The 16,393-nt window shown below is 37.7% G+C and overlaps 1 protein-coding gene across 1 annotated transcript in view; it reads right to left on the reverse strand.

Annotated features, from left to right (window-relative positions):
* Positions 1–16,393, reverse strand: part of LOC103917507 (rab GTPase-activating protein 1-like) — a gene marked incomplete at its 3' end in the record, with an annotated part of 171,848 nt that overhangs the window by 45,120 nt on the left and 110,335 nt on the right. The window contains exon 13 of the mRNA XM_009324650.1: positions 5,402–5,515. Within this exon, the coding sequence (XP_009322925.1) occupies positions 5,402–5,515 (114 nt within the window). The remainder of the gene's footprint in view (positions 1–5,401; positions 5,516–16,393) is intronic.

Raw genomic sequence — 16,393 nt, forward strand, 5'->3', positions numbered from 1 at the left:
ATGCTTGTTAACAACCACACGAGATACGCAGCATCTGTGTCCCAGGAAAAAGGAAAATGTAACAGGAATTGAATGCAAGTTTTTTTGGGGAGAATTACAAGCCTGATTTGCTCTCATTACTTACCTTTGTGTCGCTACCAAAATGATAGAAATGATCTAGGGAATCTACTCAAAGTTTGATACAGACATAGCTCTGTGCTGAAGTCTGTTCTAGTAGAGGTAGAAGACTTACACGGTGTCTGAAAAACAGACTGTCTCAAGAAAACATCCATACTTTGATGCGGACTTCTCACGCAACAACATATTTTATGACATGCTTGGTCACTGAATAACTTTAGTGATAGTGTAATTTAAAACTCCATACCTAAATGTATTATAAGGCTAACAGTCTGAAAGTAATAATATTCTTATGACTGCAGCATTTAGGATTTATCACATTATACAAGGAATTTCTGTGTTAACTGAGAACTGTATTTTCAGAAATTAGTTACTCATTTATTGAGTATCAGGGAGAGGTACATGTACGTTATATAATATGCCTCCTCCAGAGCTATAAGGGCTGAGAGAACGAAGAAATCTTCACTAAAGCCTTTAGTCTCTTTCCAGCATTCAAGATTCACAATCCTGACCTTTTCACTAGTACAGTCTCAGCAGAAACCCCATACGCAAGAGCAGTACTACTGCTTCCTTGCTGAGCGCAGACGCACAGAGAAGGAACCTTATTAATATGTAAATGGAAGAAGACAAGATAACATTAAAAATCCTTTGCATGAAACAAGACAACAATATTTACTAAAATTGCTCTTCAACCCAGGAGCAAAGAAAATAAACAACTAAAAATAGACGAAAAATAATTCTTAACTGATTCTGTTTATGCTCCTGTGTTTATTCTAAAATTGGCAAATAGACTCCTATAGGAAAGAACGAGATCTGCTCTCTGACAAATAATTAAACCAAAGTGGACAAATACTGAAACCTCCCATTTGTAAATCTGAGGAGATACTAAGGATTGAAAAATGTGGAAGAATACGTGCATGCTGAGAAGAGGTGATGAACCAAAAAAAGATGCTGCAATGAAATGGAAATGAAAATGTAAAAAAAAGGATTAAAGTTAGACAATTAGCTTACAGGACAGCACTAAGCAGCAGTTCTGCCATGCTGAAGGATGAGCCAAAGAGTAATCCATCATTCGCAGCTTATCACAGTATAGAAGCTACTGGTCACAGAAGGGCAACTCAAAGACATTTTCACATTTCAATTATACAGCAAAGAAAGCCAAAAAACCCATACTGGAGCCCATTCAGTATTGGATTTGCTAGAGAAACAATTTATTATTCCCTCTACTAGTGTGGGTACCAACAGGCAGACAGACATTGGAACGATGACTAAAACGGAGTGTTTCGTTTCACAGTAAACCAGCTATCACACTGATCCTGTGCATAAAACCTTCAGGCAAGTATGACTTGGATTAGGAAAAAACTACAAATTTGATCAGCCAAGGAGATAAGTATTTAGTAACAAAATATGTCATGATACAAATGATTCATATCCTTTCATAATGCCTTTGTTGACTGGAAAACACTAACACCAACTTTGAATCTCTGGAAAGTAATTCAACCATTTTCAGAAAAACAGGGAAGCGTTGTGTCTATTTTTCCAGTTTGCCCAGTACGAACACTCACCTGGCTAACCTGACTGATTTCCCTGCAACATGCTCCCTTTCTCCTATTAAAGTCACAGTGGTTGTTTGTCAAATAGGAGTTACTTTAATCAGAAAATTAGAGAAAACACATCTCATTAAATTCTGCACTGCATACACTCCAAACAGTTGAGAGGACTATTTCTGCCAAGTGCTTTCATTCCCTGGAGCATCGAGCTGTTAACTACATACGCACACATAGAAGTAGGTTGAGAGTACTATTCTGTTATGCATTGTAACGCAGAGAACGAGCTCTTTAAATAGAGCTAGAATTCGCATAGTATTTAAACAGAAAGCGTGCAAGAAACAGAACTATTTTCCCAAGGATGTTTGAATAAGCTAGATTTGTGGAGAGCAATGTCCTCAAGTGAAATCTCCAATCTAGAATCTGGAACTCTTTTCATTCCTTATCACCACTGTCAGCCTTAAAGTTTATTTTTAGATACTTTGTCACATAAATGTTCTGCAACTGAAAAAGTTTCCATCTTTCCTGATTTCCTACTGTTCTGAAGAAGAGATTAAGAGACAGAACTAAAACTGACAGACCCGTTAAAATGAGGCAGTGAGCTTTTAATGGCTTTCCTTTTTATCTGACAGTTCAGATCATCTCTCATTTCAGTGGGGAATGAAGAAAATGCTCTTCAGCTTTTTACCCTCCCACTTGAGGACAGACCTTTTCTAGCCTTATTCAATAATCCCATTCTTCAAGTATGTTGCTTTCATATTAGAAGAAGGGCACGAGTGCACAGCACCTCTGTTAAAAGTTATTCTAGTAATACAAACCAGCCACAATATTACTTTCAACACAGATTATTAATTTTTTTTCCCAACAGAATGACAAGTTTATAAGCAAATTAATTAGCTTTTAACAATATTTCTCTAAAACTCACCACATCAATCATAAACTCCAGGTCCAGTCAGACCCAGCCATAGACAGGTCATCTCTAGAACAGAGCCATAGCCATTTAAGAAAACAGTGTAAGGATGAAGGAAAAGTTGCTGCCTAGAAATCTACATAGCAGTTGCGTCTGATCTCAATACTGGCAAGTAGGTAGAAACTGTCAAGAATAAAATCAGTAAACTTATGAATAATTCAATGCTGAAGATTGGATATGGTTGTTCTACCAGGAAGCAATGCTTCCCAAATCCTTCTTTGAACCAGTAAGCACATAAAAGAATGAGGCAGTCAATAGAGTCTACTAGGATTTTTAGAAAACCTTCAACAAGATCCCTTCCCAAAAGCTTTTTAGTGAACTAAGGTGCCATAGAAGGTCCTCTTATGCACTCAAATAATTGATTAAAGGATAGAAAGCAAAAGGTAGGAATAAACAGTCAGTTCTCACCCACAGAATGAAGGTGAGGTCACTCACAGAACCTTACAGAAAGACGTGCTAGGGCTGATGCTGTTGAAAATATTCACAAATCATATAGAACACATAAAAATAGCACAGTAGCAAAGACTGCTGATGAGGCAAAGCTGTTTAGAGCAGTAACTTAAAGGCTGACTGCAAAGATGCTATGCAGAATGTGGTCATATCAAGAGAAAGTGGCAAAGTGGCAGAGGTCATCCAACTGTAGATAAAAACAAAATGCTTCACAGGAAAAGCAGTCCTCAACTTGATGTATACACTGACAGGCCTCTGATCTAGATCTTCCAAGAAAAGAGGACCGACATCTGCAGCAACCTTCTCTGCAGGAGCAGAAGAGGCCCTGCAAGCAGGGAAGGCTCCCAGCTTTGGAAGACAAGTAGACTTCTTCACTTTTACTACAGAAAACCCGGGAAGGTCTGAGATCTCTGCCTCTGTGAAGCTGCCTGCTAGACAAATAATTCCTTTATGTCGCTTCTAGTTCAGACAGATTCATTCCTTTATCTTCTGTTTATTAAACAAAATAGACTGAGATACTCATTTGTGAAAAAGAGTTTTTCTTTCTGAAGTATGTTCCCGAATCCTTTCATCATCCTCATGGAACTTATACAGATTCTTTCCAATGTAGAAGTAGTCGTCTTTAATTCTGGACACAGTAATCAAAAGCAGCTGCAGCAGCTGTAAAATACTGAGTTACTTAAGTCATTCTATTCCTACACAAGATTCATCTATCTATACGTTCATTAACACCTCATTATTTACCATTCCCTTTTTCTCTGTGTCATCAAGATATCTTTATCAGAAATTATTTTTCTGTTTTCTTTTAGGTGACAAACCAGAGTACATCGAATGAACAAGTGATCTTCATGATGTCTGAAATACATTTATTCAGTGCTGATGTTTAGTAGCCTGCTAACTAGCCAGTTTTTAATTCTTTAATGTCTATCTTGTTCGTGTTTTAACTTGTCCAGCATTTATACATTTTTTGCACGGCAAACTACACAATCTACAGAATTTTGATAAAATTACCTTCACCGATGAAACCTCTATTTTTATTTTTTTGTATTAGCTTGTCAAGATCTATTTTCAGTAAATTCATAGGCATTTCTTGTAATACACTTCTCACATTTAATTCTTGATAAGCTGAATGCTGTTCCATCATTTTTCACTTAACTGATATCAAACTGACATCAAACTGACAAGCCCACAATTACCTGCATTGTCCTAGTTATTCTTTTCAAAGATTGGCACAGGAACAGTTTTCTTATAGCCATCTAGACCCCTCCAAGATTAGTGAGAAATCAATATAATTGGTTCAAAGTTCTTTCTGCTCCTTTATTTTTTACTTTTTTTTTTTTAACGAGGGTTACTCATGACAATGAACTTCAATATATGTAACCAAAGCAGCTATATTTAACAGTCGTCCAAATTATTGTTTGAATAGGAGTCTGTATCATCATAGAATTTATCTGGAGAACAGGAATATGTATCATTATACCCCAAAGGCAGGACACTCTTTTCTGCTTGTTATGACAACTCCGTCATTTCTGTCTATTAATCAACTGGAGCTGGAAACAGAGTAACAAGGAAAAGGAAGGGAAGTGGAAATGGATTTGTCTATTGCAATTATTTATTCTACACATAGAAAAAAAAAAGTAAACCAAAAAATGCCTACCAGAAACACAATAAAATCTGCAACTGACAGCCAGACAACTCCCTATCTAGCTGCAATATTCTACCTTCTGGATCTCTCCTGAGAAACAAAAGTCTGTCTGTACAAGCTGGAAAAATCTGTTCATTTAGTACCTCAACTTCCCCATGTGCAAGTTGGAAAAAATTAGATCTTTCTTCGATCAGAGGTGATCAGAGGTGATCTGAGAGCTATGAGTGAAAAGCTATACATACACATTGCTTGTGGAAAGGTCAGCTAACTTGTTCTTTAGATAATTTTCTAGAGATATTGTTGCTTAACCTCATAGCAGAGCTTGCTCTGAGGGTTTCTCTTCCTCTGCAAACCTCTCTACTAGCAGAGCAAAAAAAGTTCTACTACACCACGCTTCTACTGAAGCGGACCTCTGATATCAAACTACCCATTAGTAAAGCTAGCTTGAGCCTCGCTCTTCTCATACGCGTTGTAGGAGACACAAAACGCAAGGTTATAAAAAGTACTCCAGGATATCCAGTACTGCAGAAACACTACACTCTCCACATGCAATCTAAATAAAGCTTTAAAATCTTATTGATTAGTGACTTGGATCAGAACGGGGTTAGCAGGGCAAAATACAGTCATAGGAAAATATGGAACACACTTTAAAATGCATAGTACTGACTGTACCTTACAGATTTTGTATAGAGATTCCTGACCGTCTCCTTCTGTATCTTTGAAATAATCATGTGCTGGAAACGTACGATGAATATCTCGTGTAATGACACTCTCTTGAGCAGAATCCTGTAAAAAAGAGAGAAAAATCCTCAAGTATTAGCCCAGTAACAGTGTAATTAAGCATAACAGAATATAAAATTCTATGTGCAGTCAACGTGGATACATTAGATAACTGCTTTACTGACTCATCCTCTAAAAATGCTTTGAGAAGAAACTGAAAATCCTCTAGTCGTGTATGCAGTAATAATTTGACAGTTTAACAAGAGCAACGTGGCATGTTTTCTGTCCTTCAGGCTTACAATTCAACTTTAACATTCACAGGAAATGACTAGTTATTTAATTGTAGGTGCATTTTTACCACAGAACATACGCTTACTGTATTTCTCTTGGAGTTAAAAAAAAAAAAGAAAAGAAAATTAGACTGTCTCTCTCTTGCAAGCTCAGAGGTATTAAAATGTATGTCAATCTACCATAAAAACAGTGTTAATTACAAATTAGAACTATTACTTAGAAATGTTCAAAGTTTACCATTAAGTGGTCTTTAAAAGAACAAAAACAGAAGAAGTACCAGAGAATGTTGTACTTTCAGATAAAACCCATATCTTTCTTCGCTACCATCTCCAACTAAATTACATTTTTACATTCACTAGCAACTAGGGACGAGTTCAGGTGCCTAAACATTTGTGTCAAACACCATTTCAGAAGCCCAAAGATAATCTTGCCTGGTAAGCAGCTGCTACTGCAGAAGGATACAAGTCTGCTCTAAGTGCTGCATCATCTCTGCAAGCTCCATGTGGCTGATCTGCATATCCAAAGACAGCTAAAATGACACCAAATGCCCACGTTTAGGCAACTGAGTTGTTCCCTAGACATACCTAGCTCTGTAGATAAAGAAATAATTGTTTATGATAATGCATTTCTATAAAAAGATGGAAATCATTGCAATCAGACCTGAGAAATACCACTGTGTGTATGAAAAAGTGGTATCAAAACGTCAAAGCTGGAACTACAACAGTTAATCAATTATCTTCAGGTTCCAGTTACCCTCGGTATGAGATAGTACCTTTAGGTTGGTAAATATCAAACAGTGCTTTTCCCTATTACCTTTGTAATCCTAAAGGAAAAAACAACAGAATCCTCACCTGTAACTTAGAAAATAAAGCCGTTATAAATACTTTTACCTTGAAAACAAAATATCTCTGTTATAGAAAAGCTTCTAAACCCTTAGACTGCAGTCTGTAATCCAGGACTCTCCATAAAAAAGCTTCTTTACACCTGCTGGAGTCAGCAACCAGGTAATTTCCCAAATTTAGGTGGTTTCCTAATCCCATACCTAAAGCCTCTATGGTGAGACTGTGCTATACCATAATGCAGCTGCCTGTGGGGACTTAGCCAGAAGTCCACAGCAATTCCCAACTACCGTTTCCTTTTGGGCCCATCCATAACCAATACACGCAAAGACATCACCCTGGGCTGTATCAGGCTACCTCAGAAATGAAAACCCATCATCATATTTCTCCATTCACTTCAATGGCAGCTAAGAAAATAGCTATAGTCGCAACAAGCATAAATGTCACTTCAAATTCAAATGTTTTCTAACAACACTCATTTGAGTATCACAGATAAGTGAAAAAAACAAAATTTTTTTAAAATCTGATTTTCTTCTATTCTCACCTGTCTTCTGATTTCCTTTGATTGTCTCAACACTCCACATTAAACTATGGCTTCATCTTTCTTCCACAACCATCTCTGCACTTAGCACAATCTTCCAGTTCTTGCACATAGAAGTCTTCCTTTTCCTTCTCTCTCAAACCTCTCCCTAAAATCCACAGCTTCTCTGAATCTTTGCCAACATTAATTTACCCATTTACGATATCCTAATTTTCAGTGATCTCAACTGTTGCTTTGCCTTTGCTTGACACTAACGTCTTTAGTAGAAGACAGTAACACAATCCGTGTTTTGTAAAATACCAGGCATATTGTTATGTGCTAAGAAAAGAAAGCTTACAAAAAGAGGTGATGTTTTTATTATGCTAACTGGCACTGCTGGAGAAAATAAACACGCTTTTGTGCTTTCACCAGGTTACCATCATGTTTTTCAGGATATGTAAGTATCATGCAACTATTAGTGACCAAAACTAACCACACAGTCTACATCACATGCAACAAAACACAGACTAATAATAAAAATTTAATAATAAGCCGTTCTTTAATCAGACTTCTTTAATAAGTATTTTCATTTACATGGCTTTCAAACACAAGCAAGACTAAATAATTGCAGTTGTCCTCCCAGATCGATCTGACAATTTAGTTACATTGTGAGGAAATGCCTTAAACAGCATTTAAGATCTACCAGTACAGCACAGTTACCGAGTCCATTAGAAAAATCTGTTACATTAATTCTTCAGCACAAATTTGAAAAGATCCAGGCATTTTAAAGAAAGTTACAGGAAGGCAACCACGTCCAGCACATACATTGCTTTTCTGTCAAGTAGGGAGATTGTGTTTGACTTCCCTCTATTTCTGTCTTTTCTTGAACTGAGAGGCCAACATATAATTGAGCACACAGAAGTTGACAAGGTAGATGCCCAAAGTAGGACCAAAAAATATTTGTGTAAAGGCCCAAATACAAATTCACTTGTACTGAGTTAAAAGGAGCCTGAAGCAGAGTCTTCATTCACCATTAACAACAGATGCTTCTAAAAAACTAGAGGAAAACAATTAAATGGACCCAAAATAAAATTTAAGCTGAAAGACAGGAGAATTAACTCCTTCTCAGAAAAAAACATCCATCTGAAATATGATAAACCCATAATCTAAGAGAAACGAGAAATGAGTCTAGAGTGAATATCAGTGTAGAATTACTTCTTAAAATATATAAAAAATATTTTGATTAAGTTTCCATCTTTTTCCAGATAGAATTTGTTGATAGCACTGTTCTCAGGAGTACCACAGCAGATGAGTTTACGGTTATCCTAATTCAGGTTTTCAGAGGATTTTTATTCTTCTGAAAGTCATGATCAGTTAATTTCTTATGAAAAAAGCTAAGGTGAGATGGCTATCAAAGCATTCAGAGTTTTAATGATCTTTCTCGCTTCTAATAATCATTTCTGTGCTGCCAACTCAGAGAAACAATATTCTACTGAGGAAAAGAATTGTCTTCATGTGTCAACTATATGACAGCTGACATTCTACTGAGCAAGCTCTCTGCTCTGAGTCGTCTCACTTTTAAAATAGCTAAACTTCTGCAACTGTGAAGCAACTGTACTGGGATACTAACTCCTTGATATTGCTGCCATTTTAAACTATTAAGATGCTGCTGAATGTGGACATTTGATGCCAGAAGGCAGACCGACATAGAAATACAGAAGAGAACAGAAAACTATTTATATTAAATAAATGTTAAAAGAAAATTAAGGGTACATAGGCATTCAAAATTAAGAAATATAGGGCAATCTTTATGCACGTCCATCAGGAATTATTTTTTAATTAAGAACATTTCACAGACACTCCAGAAAGAACCTCTGCTCATTTGTCATCCTGAGTGTACCCATTCTTGTGATGAATTACAGTTAGGGAGTAGAAGAGACTCCTGTAGGTAGAGCCTTGTTTCCTTTGTCACAAGAATTGGAGGATATGGTATGAGCCAGAAGAATGTAATAAAGAAAGAAAAATCTCTTGGGTCATGACATCTCAATGTTGTGTTAAGACTCAGATCCTTTCCCCACTTCTGCACAAAAGTCCTTACCTGAAACCAGGCACATCACTTAGACAAAAAAATTCCATGAGTGGTCACCTGAGTTTTCCTTACTATACAGCAGCCTCTGTTACAGCTGTCAACTCAATATGGACAAATGCAGAATTACTTACAGTTGCAATTAAAGGAACTGAAGAGTTTTACGTGAACACAAAAAAACCCTAAAAACAACCAACCAACCAACAAAACCCCAAACCAAAAAAAGGGTCACAGGTATCTCAAACCTGGCATTCAAACTGAGCAGTACTGATTCTGACCTCAATCTCCTTGTGCTCTATTTCCCTGGTTGATAATAATTCCCCATCTCAGCAGGGTGTAATGAAAATCAATTAACATCTGAAGCACTGAAATACTGTAGTGATGAGTCCTACAGAAATGTCAAAGAGGAAAATAATAACTTCATCCTCAAATCCTGATCTGAATGGTATATAGTAAGGCACAGGGTTACACAATGAAAAATAATAATGGGGAAGAAAACAAAAAAACAAAACAAAACAAAAAAGCTGCTCATTAGATAAGTACTATTCCTTCTGTATACAACAAGGCAGAGATCCTGGGAAGAAGACACCCAAAACCTCAGAACTATGTGTGATCAAGAATATATCATTATGCATGTGAGTAGGCAATTTTCATACTGTACTTCTTAACTTCCAAAGTCTTATCTCTAATCTTATCTCCTTCAAGTTTGGTTTTATCACATACATTTACATGCAAAAACAACATGATTTGTATGTGCTGGAGACTCAGTACAAGTTCACCTGAGTGGACCCATTTAAAAGGTCTGCATCTCTGGTGAGGTTCAAACAGCTGATTTTGCATCTAATTTTCCCACCCACGCTTCATCTCTTCACTAGCTAAAAATAGCCAGAATCCAGGGGGGGGGGGGGGAGGGGGGGTCAAAACGGGCTTTCAACATCTAAAACTACCATGCCCTGGAAATCGGGCATGTCATGCTCCTTCAGGATTAGATACTGAAACTTTTCTACACTTTGTATAGAAAGCAAAATCTCCCAGGCTGCTGTAGTTGTTCATCACTCTGGTTTAGCCAGAGACTGTGTGGAAACACACCACCTGCTGATAGCGGGAGTTAGAAGTACCCTCAATAAATCCATGCCTCTTAATCCTGAAAAGGTGTAAAATTAAATATTGACTTGCCAAGTGCACATTATTAGACATTATGAAAAAAACATATTAGGTTTCAGTATCCTAAGCATTTTGCTGAAGGAACAGATTTTTTGCATATTGCTTATTTTGTTTCTTAAAGTTCTTTGTGGTCCTGTACAGTTTCACACATGCGCACAAGGGAATATGAATAATAACTTTAAATTCTCTAAAACACAATCAGAAATAGGCAGCAAATACAAAATACACAAAATAGATGAGGTCAGTATGGGTTTGAAAAAATCTGCATAACTGGCATGTAGCTTTGCCCCTCATTATTAATGACGTCCTCCCAAACTCATGCTTTCAGTGAAACCTGACATCACGTTGTGCCAGCATATGTACATACACACCATCAACCCCTCTCCTCTCATCATTTTCCATACACATTATAACCCTCCAAGTAGAATGTGTGATCCAAGAAAATCCCAGGCTCCCTACCAATCAGTATTTGGAAAAAAAAATATCAATAGCTCTTCCTTTTAAAAACATTGAATAAAAGATGTTTGCTTATGCTCAGTTCTTCTGTAGCATTTTTGTAATGTATACCTTGTAATTCAGCTTTTTTCTATAAATAGATTTTCTTTCAATCATCATCACAGCTTTTATTCAGCTGAGAGCATATAATACTCAGAGTACTAATTAACAGAAATAGAAACTGAGAAAAAAAGCAGGGTATTATTCTTTAGAGACTTTTTTTAACAGTTAAATATCAAGGTATTTAAAGTGAACATAATATTTAGGTTAGTTCAGTAAATACACTGGTCAGCTGAACTTTGCAAATTGTGGCTCACTCTCAGCTGTATTTATTGCTGCTTGGGCAAAACCTCTTTCTATAAGCAGAAAGAAACAACAGTCCTATTGGACATGGGGACGAATCAATAGTTCACATCTGAGCAGTCCTGGGCTTCTGGTGGTCAAGCCTGGAACTAAATTTAGTGTCAAAGGCTCTCTTCTCTCATCAGCACAATATTTTGCATTACTAATATAGCCCTGTCCAAGGAAGTACACATCATCTTTTATCAAATTATCTCCCATTCTTCTCAAGCTGTGTTTGACAAGGTAGTGGGCAGCTGCTCATGCCTCAAATTTTGAGGAATTCCCAAGAGAGGATTCTCAGAAAAGCATCTACAACATGGCCCTTTTTAGACTAGGAACGCAAAACTACCAATCACTTCTAAATACCGAAGTCTCTAATTGTTAAAAAGCTTGCGGGCAGGGACCCTTATCCTTTTAGACACAGTACCACTGGGATTGGATTGGTCATTAGCTCCACATGAACATATTCTATTATTTATATGATCATCCATACGAGTGCCAAGGAAATGGAGAACGATGCTCATTCTCAAAGGCGGTCACTGTATTTCTTTCAATACTTCAGTCAATCTTAGAACTGCTTGGGAGGAGGAGGAGACCTGATGAGGACACACTGACCCACTGCCCAGCATGAGGTTTTTAACCCTCCCAGAAGCTGGTGCTGATAGTTTTCAGCTACAAGATGCTGGACAAGGCAGAGACTTGGACCACAAAGAATGACAACTCCAAGATTCTTAAAGACTGCACAGAAGAAAAAGGTAGTACTAGAATAATAAAGATACCTATGTCAATATTATGCTGTATGTAGCTATAAAAAAGAAAGTGATACTGTAGCCATTACAGAGGTAAGGCAGAAACAGCTCAGATCTTAACAGCATTGAGCCATCAATCAGCAACAGAGCAGATGACATTTTTCTGTAAAAAAATCACAGCAAAACTAGATCAGGCACAAAATTATCAATTCCGCATACGATCTCTTGTTCTGGAAAACAAAAAATATCTGTGACCTTTACTATCATCATGTTTTGTTCTCCTTCTCCCTCTCCTATTCCGTAAACCCTCCCTCCCTTGTATGCTACTGAGAGATAATTTATTCTCCTTACTCTGCCATATTCTTTCCTAAAGATGTTGTCAAAAGAAAAACACTTTTTGTGCTACTGGGCAAGAGATCAACTTTTCAATGCACCAGGCTCATTTTTTTGCCATTAGCATGGTACGCTGTGAATTCAGAGTTACTTTTAAACAACTTATCTTGAAAGCTCCTTGATCTCCCACAAGAGAGAAGGCACTCTGTACACTAGCAGATGGGGTTTAGTGGGGTTTTTTTTCCATATGATGTATAGTTGGCATGAAGGGCCACACACATACGTTTGTGGATATCACAGTATTTCAATTTCCATTTTATTATGTTTGGGGCTTTATTTGGGTCACACGATCTTTAGCAGATACGATATCCAGCATTATTTTTTTAAAGGTTGGAGATAATTTTTTAAGCACTGAGTTTTGTCTTAGGTTTGCTCTTGTTTTTAATAGCTATTACTTAGGAAGGTTGACGTCTCCGGAGAACATGAAGATATATTAGAGCAAGTAAAAGGCATCTTATCCAGCTTACTCGTCATCATTTCACCTTTCTTCTCTGAAATGTGTATAGGCACTATCTCATTAACAGACAAGTAAAAACGTAACGCACAGATTTTTCCATGTAGCAAGTTAATTTTGTCCAAGTTCCTTCTGGTTTGCTGATTTTTAGATTAGGTTTCTGATTATGTCTCCTCTGTTAGAGACACAACTGCACTTGTAAATGTTGGAAAAAATGTTCGTGATTAATCTGTAATTTTAAATTCAGATATTTCTGACTCTACCACCAACTCACTGGGTAATTTTCAGAAGCAACTGGAAAGGTAAGGCCTGCTTCTAACAAACAATACTTAAATGCACCAATATCAGATGGCTGTGGAAAACTCATGGGAAACTGTTTACAGAAAATGGAAAAGGTGGCATATTTGAATCCTTGACTCCTATTTATCTACCTTAATTGATGGTGCTACAAAACTTACTTAAATTTTAAACAAGTGCCTAGAAATCTTCACTACAAGAAGCATAAAAAAAGAAAAATACAGTTACTGCTTAAAAAAAGTCTTTAAAAAGCAAACTTTTCTAAAAACCTAGGTCTTAAAAGATAAGTTTCCTGCAGCATCACTGACCAAGTAGACGTCTGTCTAGTCAGTGTTTCTTTCAACACATTTTTACAAATTCTGAAATTAAACCTACTTTTGGCAATCAAAAGATGACACAATCAATGTAACTCGTCCATTTAAGATTTTAAAGAAAGTGTTGCTTTCCAGAGTTGCTTGACTTTTCCTTTGCAAGCTGAGTGACTCCAGGTCTAAGAAAGAATTATAACAAAATTCATAGCTACATAGGGCCTCCTACCACACCCTAACCTTTAGCATCTGTATTGCTTGCTGCTGGCAAAAAGTTAATAAAAAGACAAAACACTGTACTATCAAGAAAGTTTATCAGGTTCAGCGATGCTGATTTTTAACAAGGAGGAAATGCCTTGAAGCACTATACAGATAAAGATTTGCCAATACATTGATTTTAAAAAGCTTAAGCTTGTAGTTGTTGAAGTGCACAGAATATTACTTCAAAAAGGAAATGTCTGTTCCTCATTTTCTTAAACAATGGAGTTCTTCCAATAATCCAGACAGAAACATTTCAGCAAGACCTATGGTCAGCTGTAATATTTACAGTAAGTAAAAAACACCAACTCGGTTACCTCCCAGATGCGCTTCCTGACAACAGCTACATAATTCAAGCAATCATTTGATATCCTGGATACTTTCATTTTTATACTTGCTATGACAACACCGCCTTTACGTTTTCTTTACTGTGAAAGCACCCTGTAATTTGAAAGTATATACTTTTTTGAACCACTCATCTTCCAGAACTATTAAGATCAACAAGACCATTATAAAGTAATCTTCTCTATTCTTTATATAAGAAATCCCAGCTCTGGTGGTTTTGCTGACTTGACAGCCCTTTGTATCATTCAGCCTTGACATAAGACTACAAGACCAAAGACGCTGGCTCTTTGGGAGCATGTAAGATCAGAATCACTTTTCAACAAGATCTTAAGAGTCTTTACTCCAGCCTCAGGAAACAGTGCATTGCAGAAGATGAAGGCTCGCCAGACGGTTATGGAAAAGGACTGAAATACAAGCACATGGTTTTCATTCCTGGCTCTGTCAGAACCTAACTCAATTGTGGATATACTGAATAGTGCGTATTATTTCTGAGCATCAAGTCCTTCATTTGTAAATCTAGAGTGATAATACCCACAGATATACAATTAATGTGTGTCAAGCATTTTTATACCTAACATAGAAGTAATTATGGAGGTGGCACAATATTGTACTAAAAGGAAAAGTTATATAAGGCTTGTATATCATTCTATTTTGTTGCTGTTTTTAAAGAAAATTTATGAAAAAAGTTCTATTCATCAACAATTTGGACAACACGATGTACATTTCCTCACTGCTGATCCTTCAGAGTGTATGAGACATTGAAGACAGCTGCTGAAACTGCAGTCATCCAGGTCTCTGCTAAGCAGCCACTGTCACTACAGGTGGCACACACTGCGAGTGCAGCTCTGGAATTTGCTGCAAGATGAACTGTAGACATAAGCAATTTAGAGATGCTGATACGGGGAGACTACAGATCTCCTTTAACCCCTTCCTCAAACCTTCTCCCAGTTACAAGGAGAGGGAATGCAGCACAAAGGGACTTTCACCTCCTAACAGTACTACATATAGCTAAAAGTAGGTTTAAGCAGATGCTGCCTAGGCTCATAATGAGTTGTCAATATCTGAGCTTATTACTAGGAAATCTTTAATACAATTTTAGATGAACTAATGAGGAAAAATACTGGAAAGAAGAGAATCACAAATGTTTGAGGTGGGAATGGACCTCTGGAGATCATCTGGCCCAACCTGCCTGCTCAAGCAGGACTACCTAGAGCTGGTTGCCCAGGACCACCTCCAGACAGCTTTTGAATGTCTCTAAGGGTGAAGACTCCACAACCTCCCTGGGCAACCTGTGCCAGTGCTCAGTCACCCTCACAGTAAAAAAGTTTCTCCTTATGTTCAGAAGGAGCCTCCTGTGTGTCTGTTGCCTCTGCTTCTGTCACTGAGCACCACTGAGAAGAGCCTGGCTCTGTCTTCTTTACAGTCTCCCTTCAGGTATTTATACACATTGATAAGATCCCCCCTGAGCCTTCTCTGCTCCAGGCTGAACAGTCCCAGCTCTCTCAGCATTTCCTCACAGGAGAGATGCTCCAGTCCCTTCACCTTCTCATTGGCCCTTTGCTGGACCTCTGCAGTATGTCCATGTCTCTCTCATACTGGGGAGCCCAGAACTAGACCCAGTACTCCAGGTGTGGCCTCACCAGTGCTGAGCAGAGGGGAAGGATCACCTCCCTCAACCTGCTGGCAACCCTCCTCCTAATGCAGGAAGATGATACCGTTGGCCTTCTATGCAGCAAGGGCCCAAGGCTGTCTCATGTTCAACTTGGTGTCCTCCAGACTCTCAGGTCCTTTTCTGCAAAGCTGCATTCCAGCCAGTCAGTTTCTAGGGTGCTAGAACCTAGCGTGTCAACTAGCTCATTCTGTCTGTTTCTCTCATTCTCAAGCAAAACCAGCATTTTCAGGCTACAGAGATTACTTAATTCAGAATAAGCCCTGAAGTCCCTCTCTTCCCAGCTGAGAGACAGCAGTGTAATCACTGCATATGACAAAGGAAGGGCCATGCTATAGAGCTCTGCATGTAATTGGGACCTATGGGGCTGTGTGTGAATCATCAAAAGCAGCTCAATTTTTGCCTTTGTATATTGATCTAGTTTATTCCTATTGTTTGAAAACTGAAATTCACTTTAGATTCAGTGCCTCCTAAGATTCAGATCAATACAGTACTGACATTAGAAAGTATTTATCTGGTCACATATGGGTCATAACAATAAAGACCAGACAATGCAAAGACAGCACAGTGCACAAAAATTATCCTAACTTAGTTTCAAATGTTATCAGTTTTCTATATACTACTTTTTAGTGTATCTGAACATTTCTCAAGCACTTTATACAGGCACTGTATAGGAATAAGCAGATTTCAGGGATACCTCAGCTATTCACTCTCCTTGGAAGAAACCAAGGGAG

This window comes from Pygoscelis adeliae, unplaced genomic scaffold (genome assembly GCF_000699105.1).
Source record: "Pygoscelis adeliae isolate BGI_AS28 unplaced genomic scaffold, ASM69910v1 Scaffold126, whole genome shotgun sequence".
Lineage (NCBI taxonomy): Eukaryota > Metazoa > Chordata > Aves > Sphenisciformes > Spheniscidae > Pygoscelis > Pygoscelis adeliae.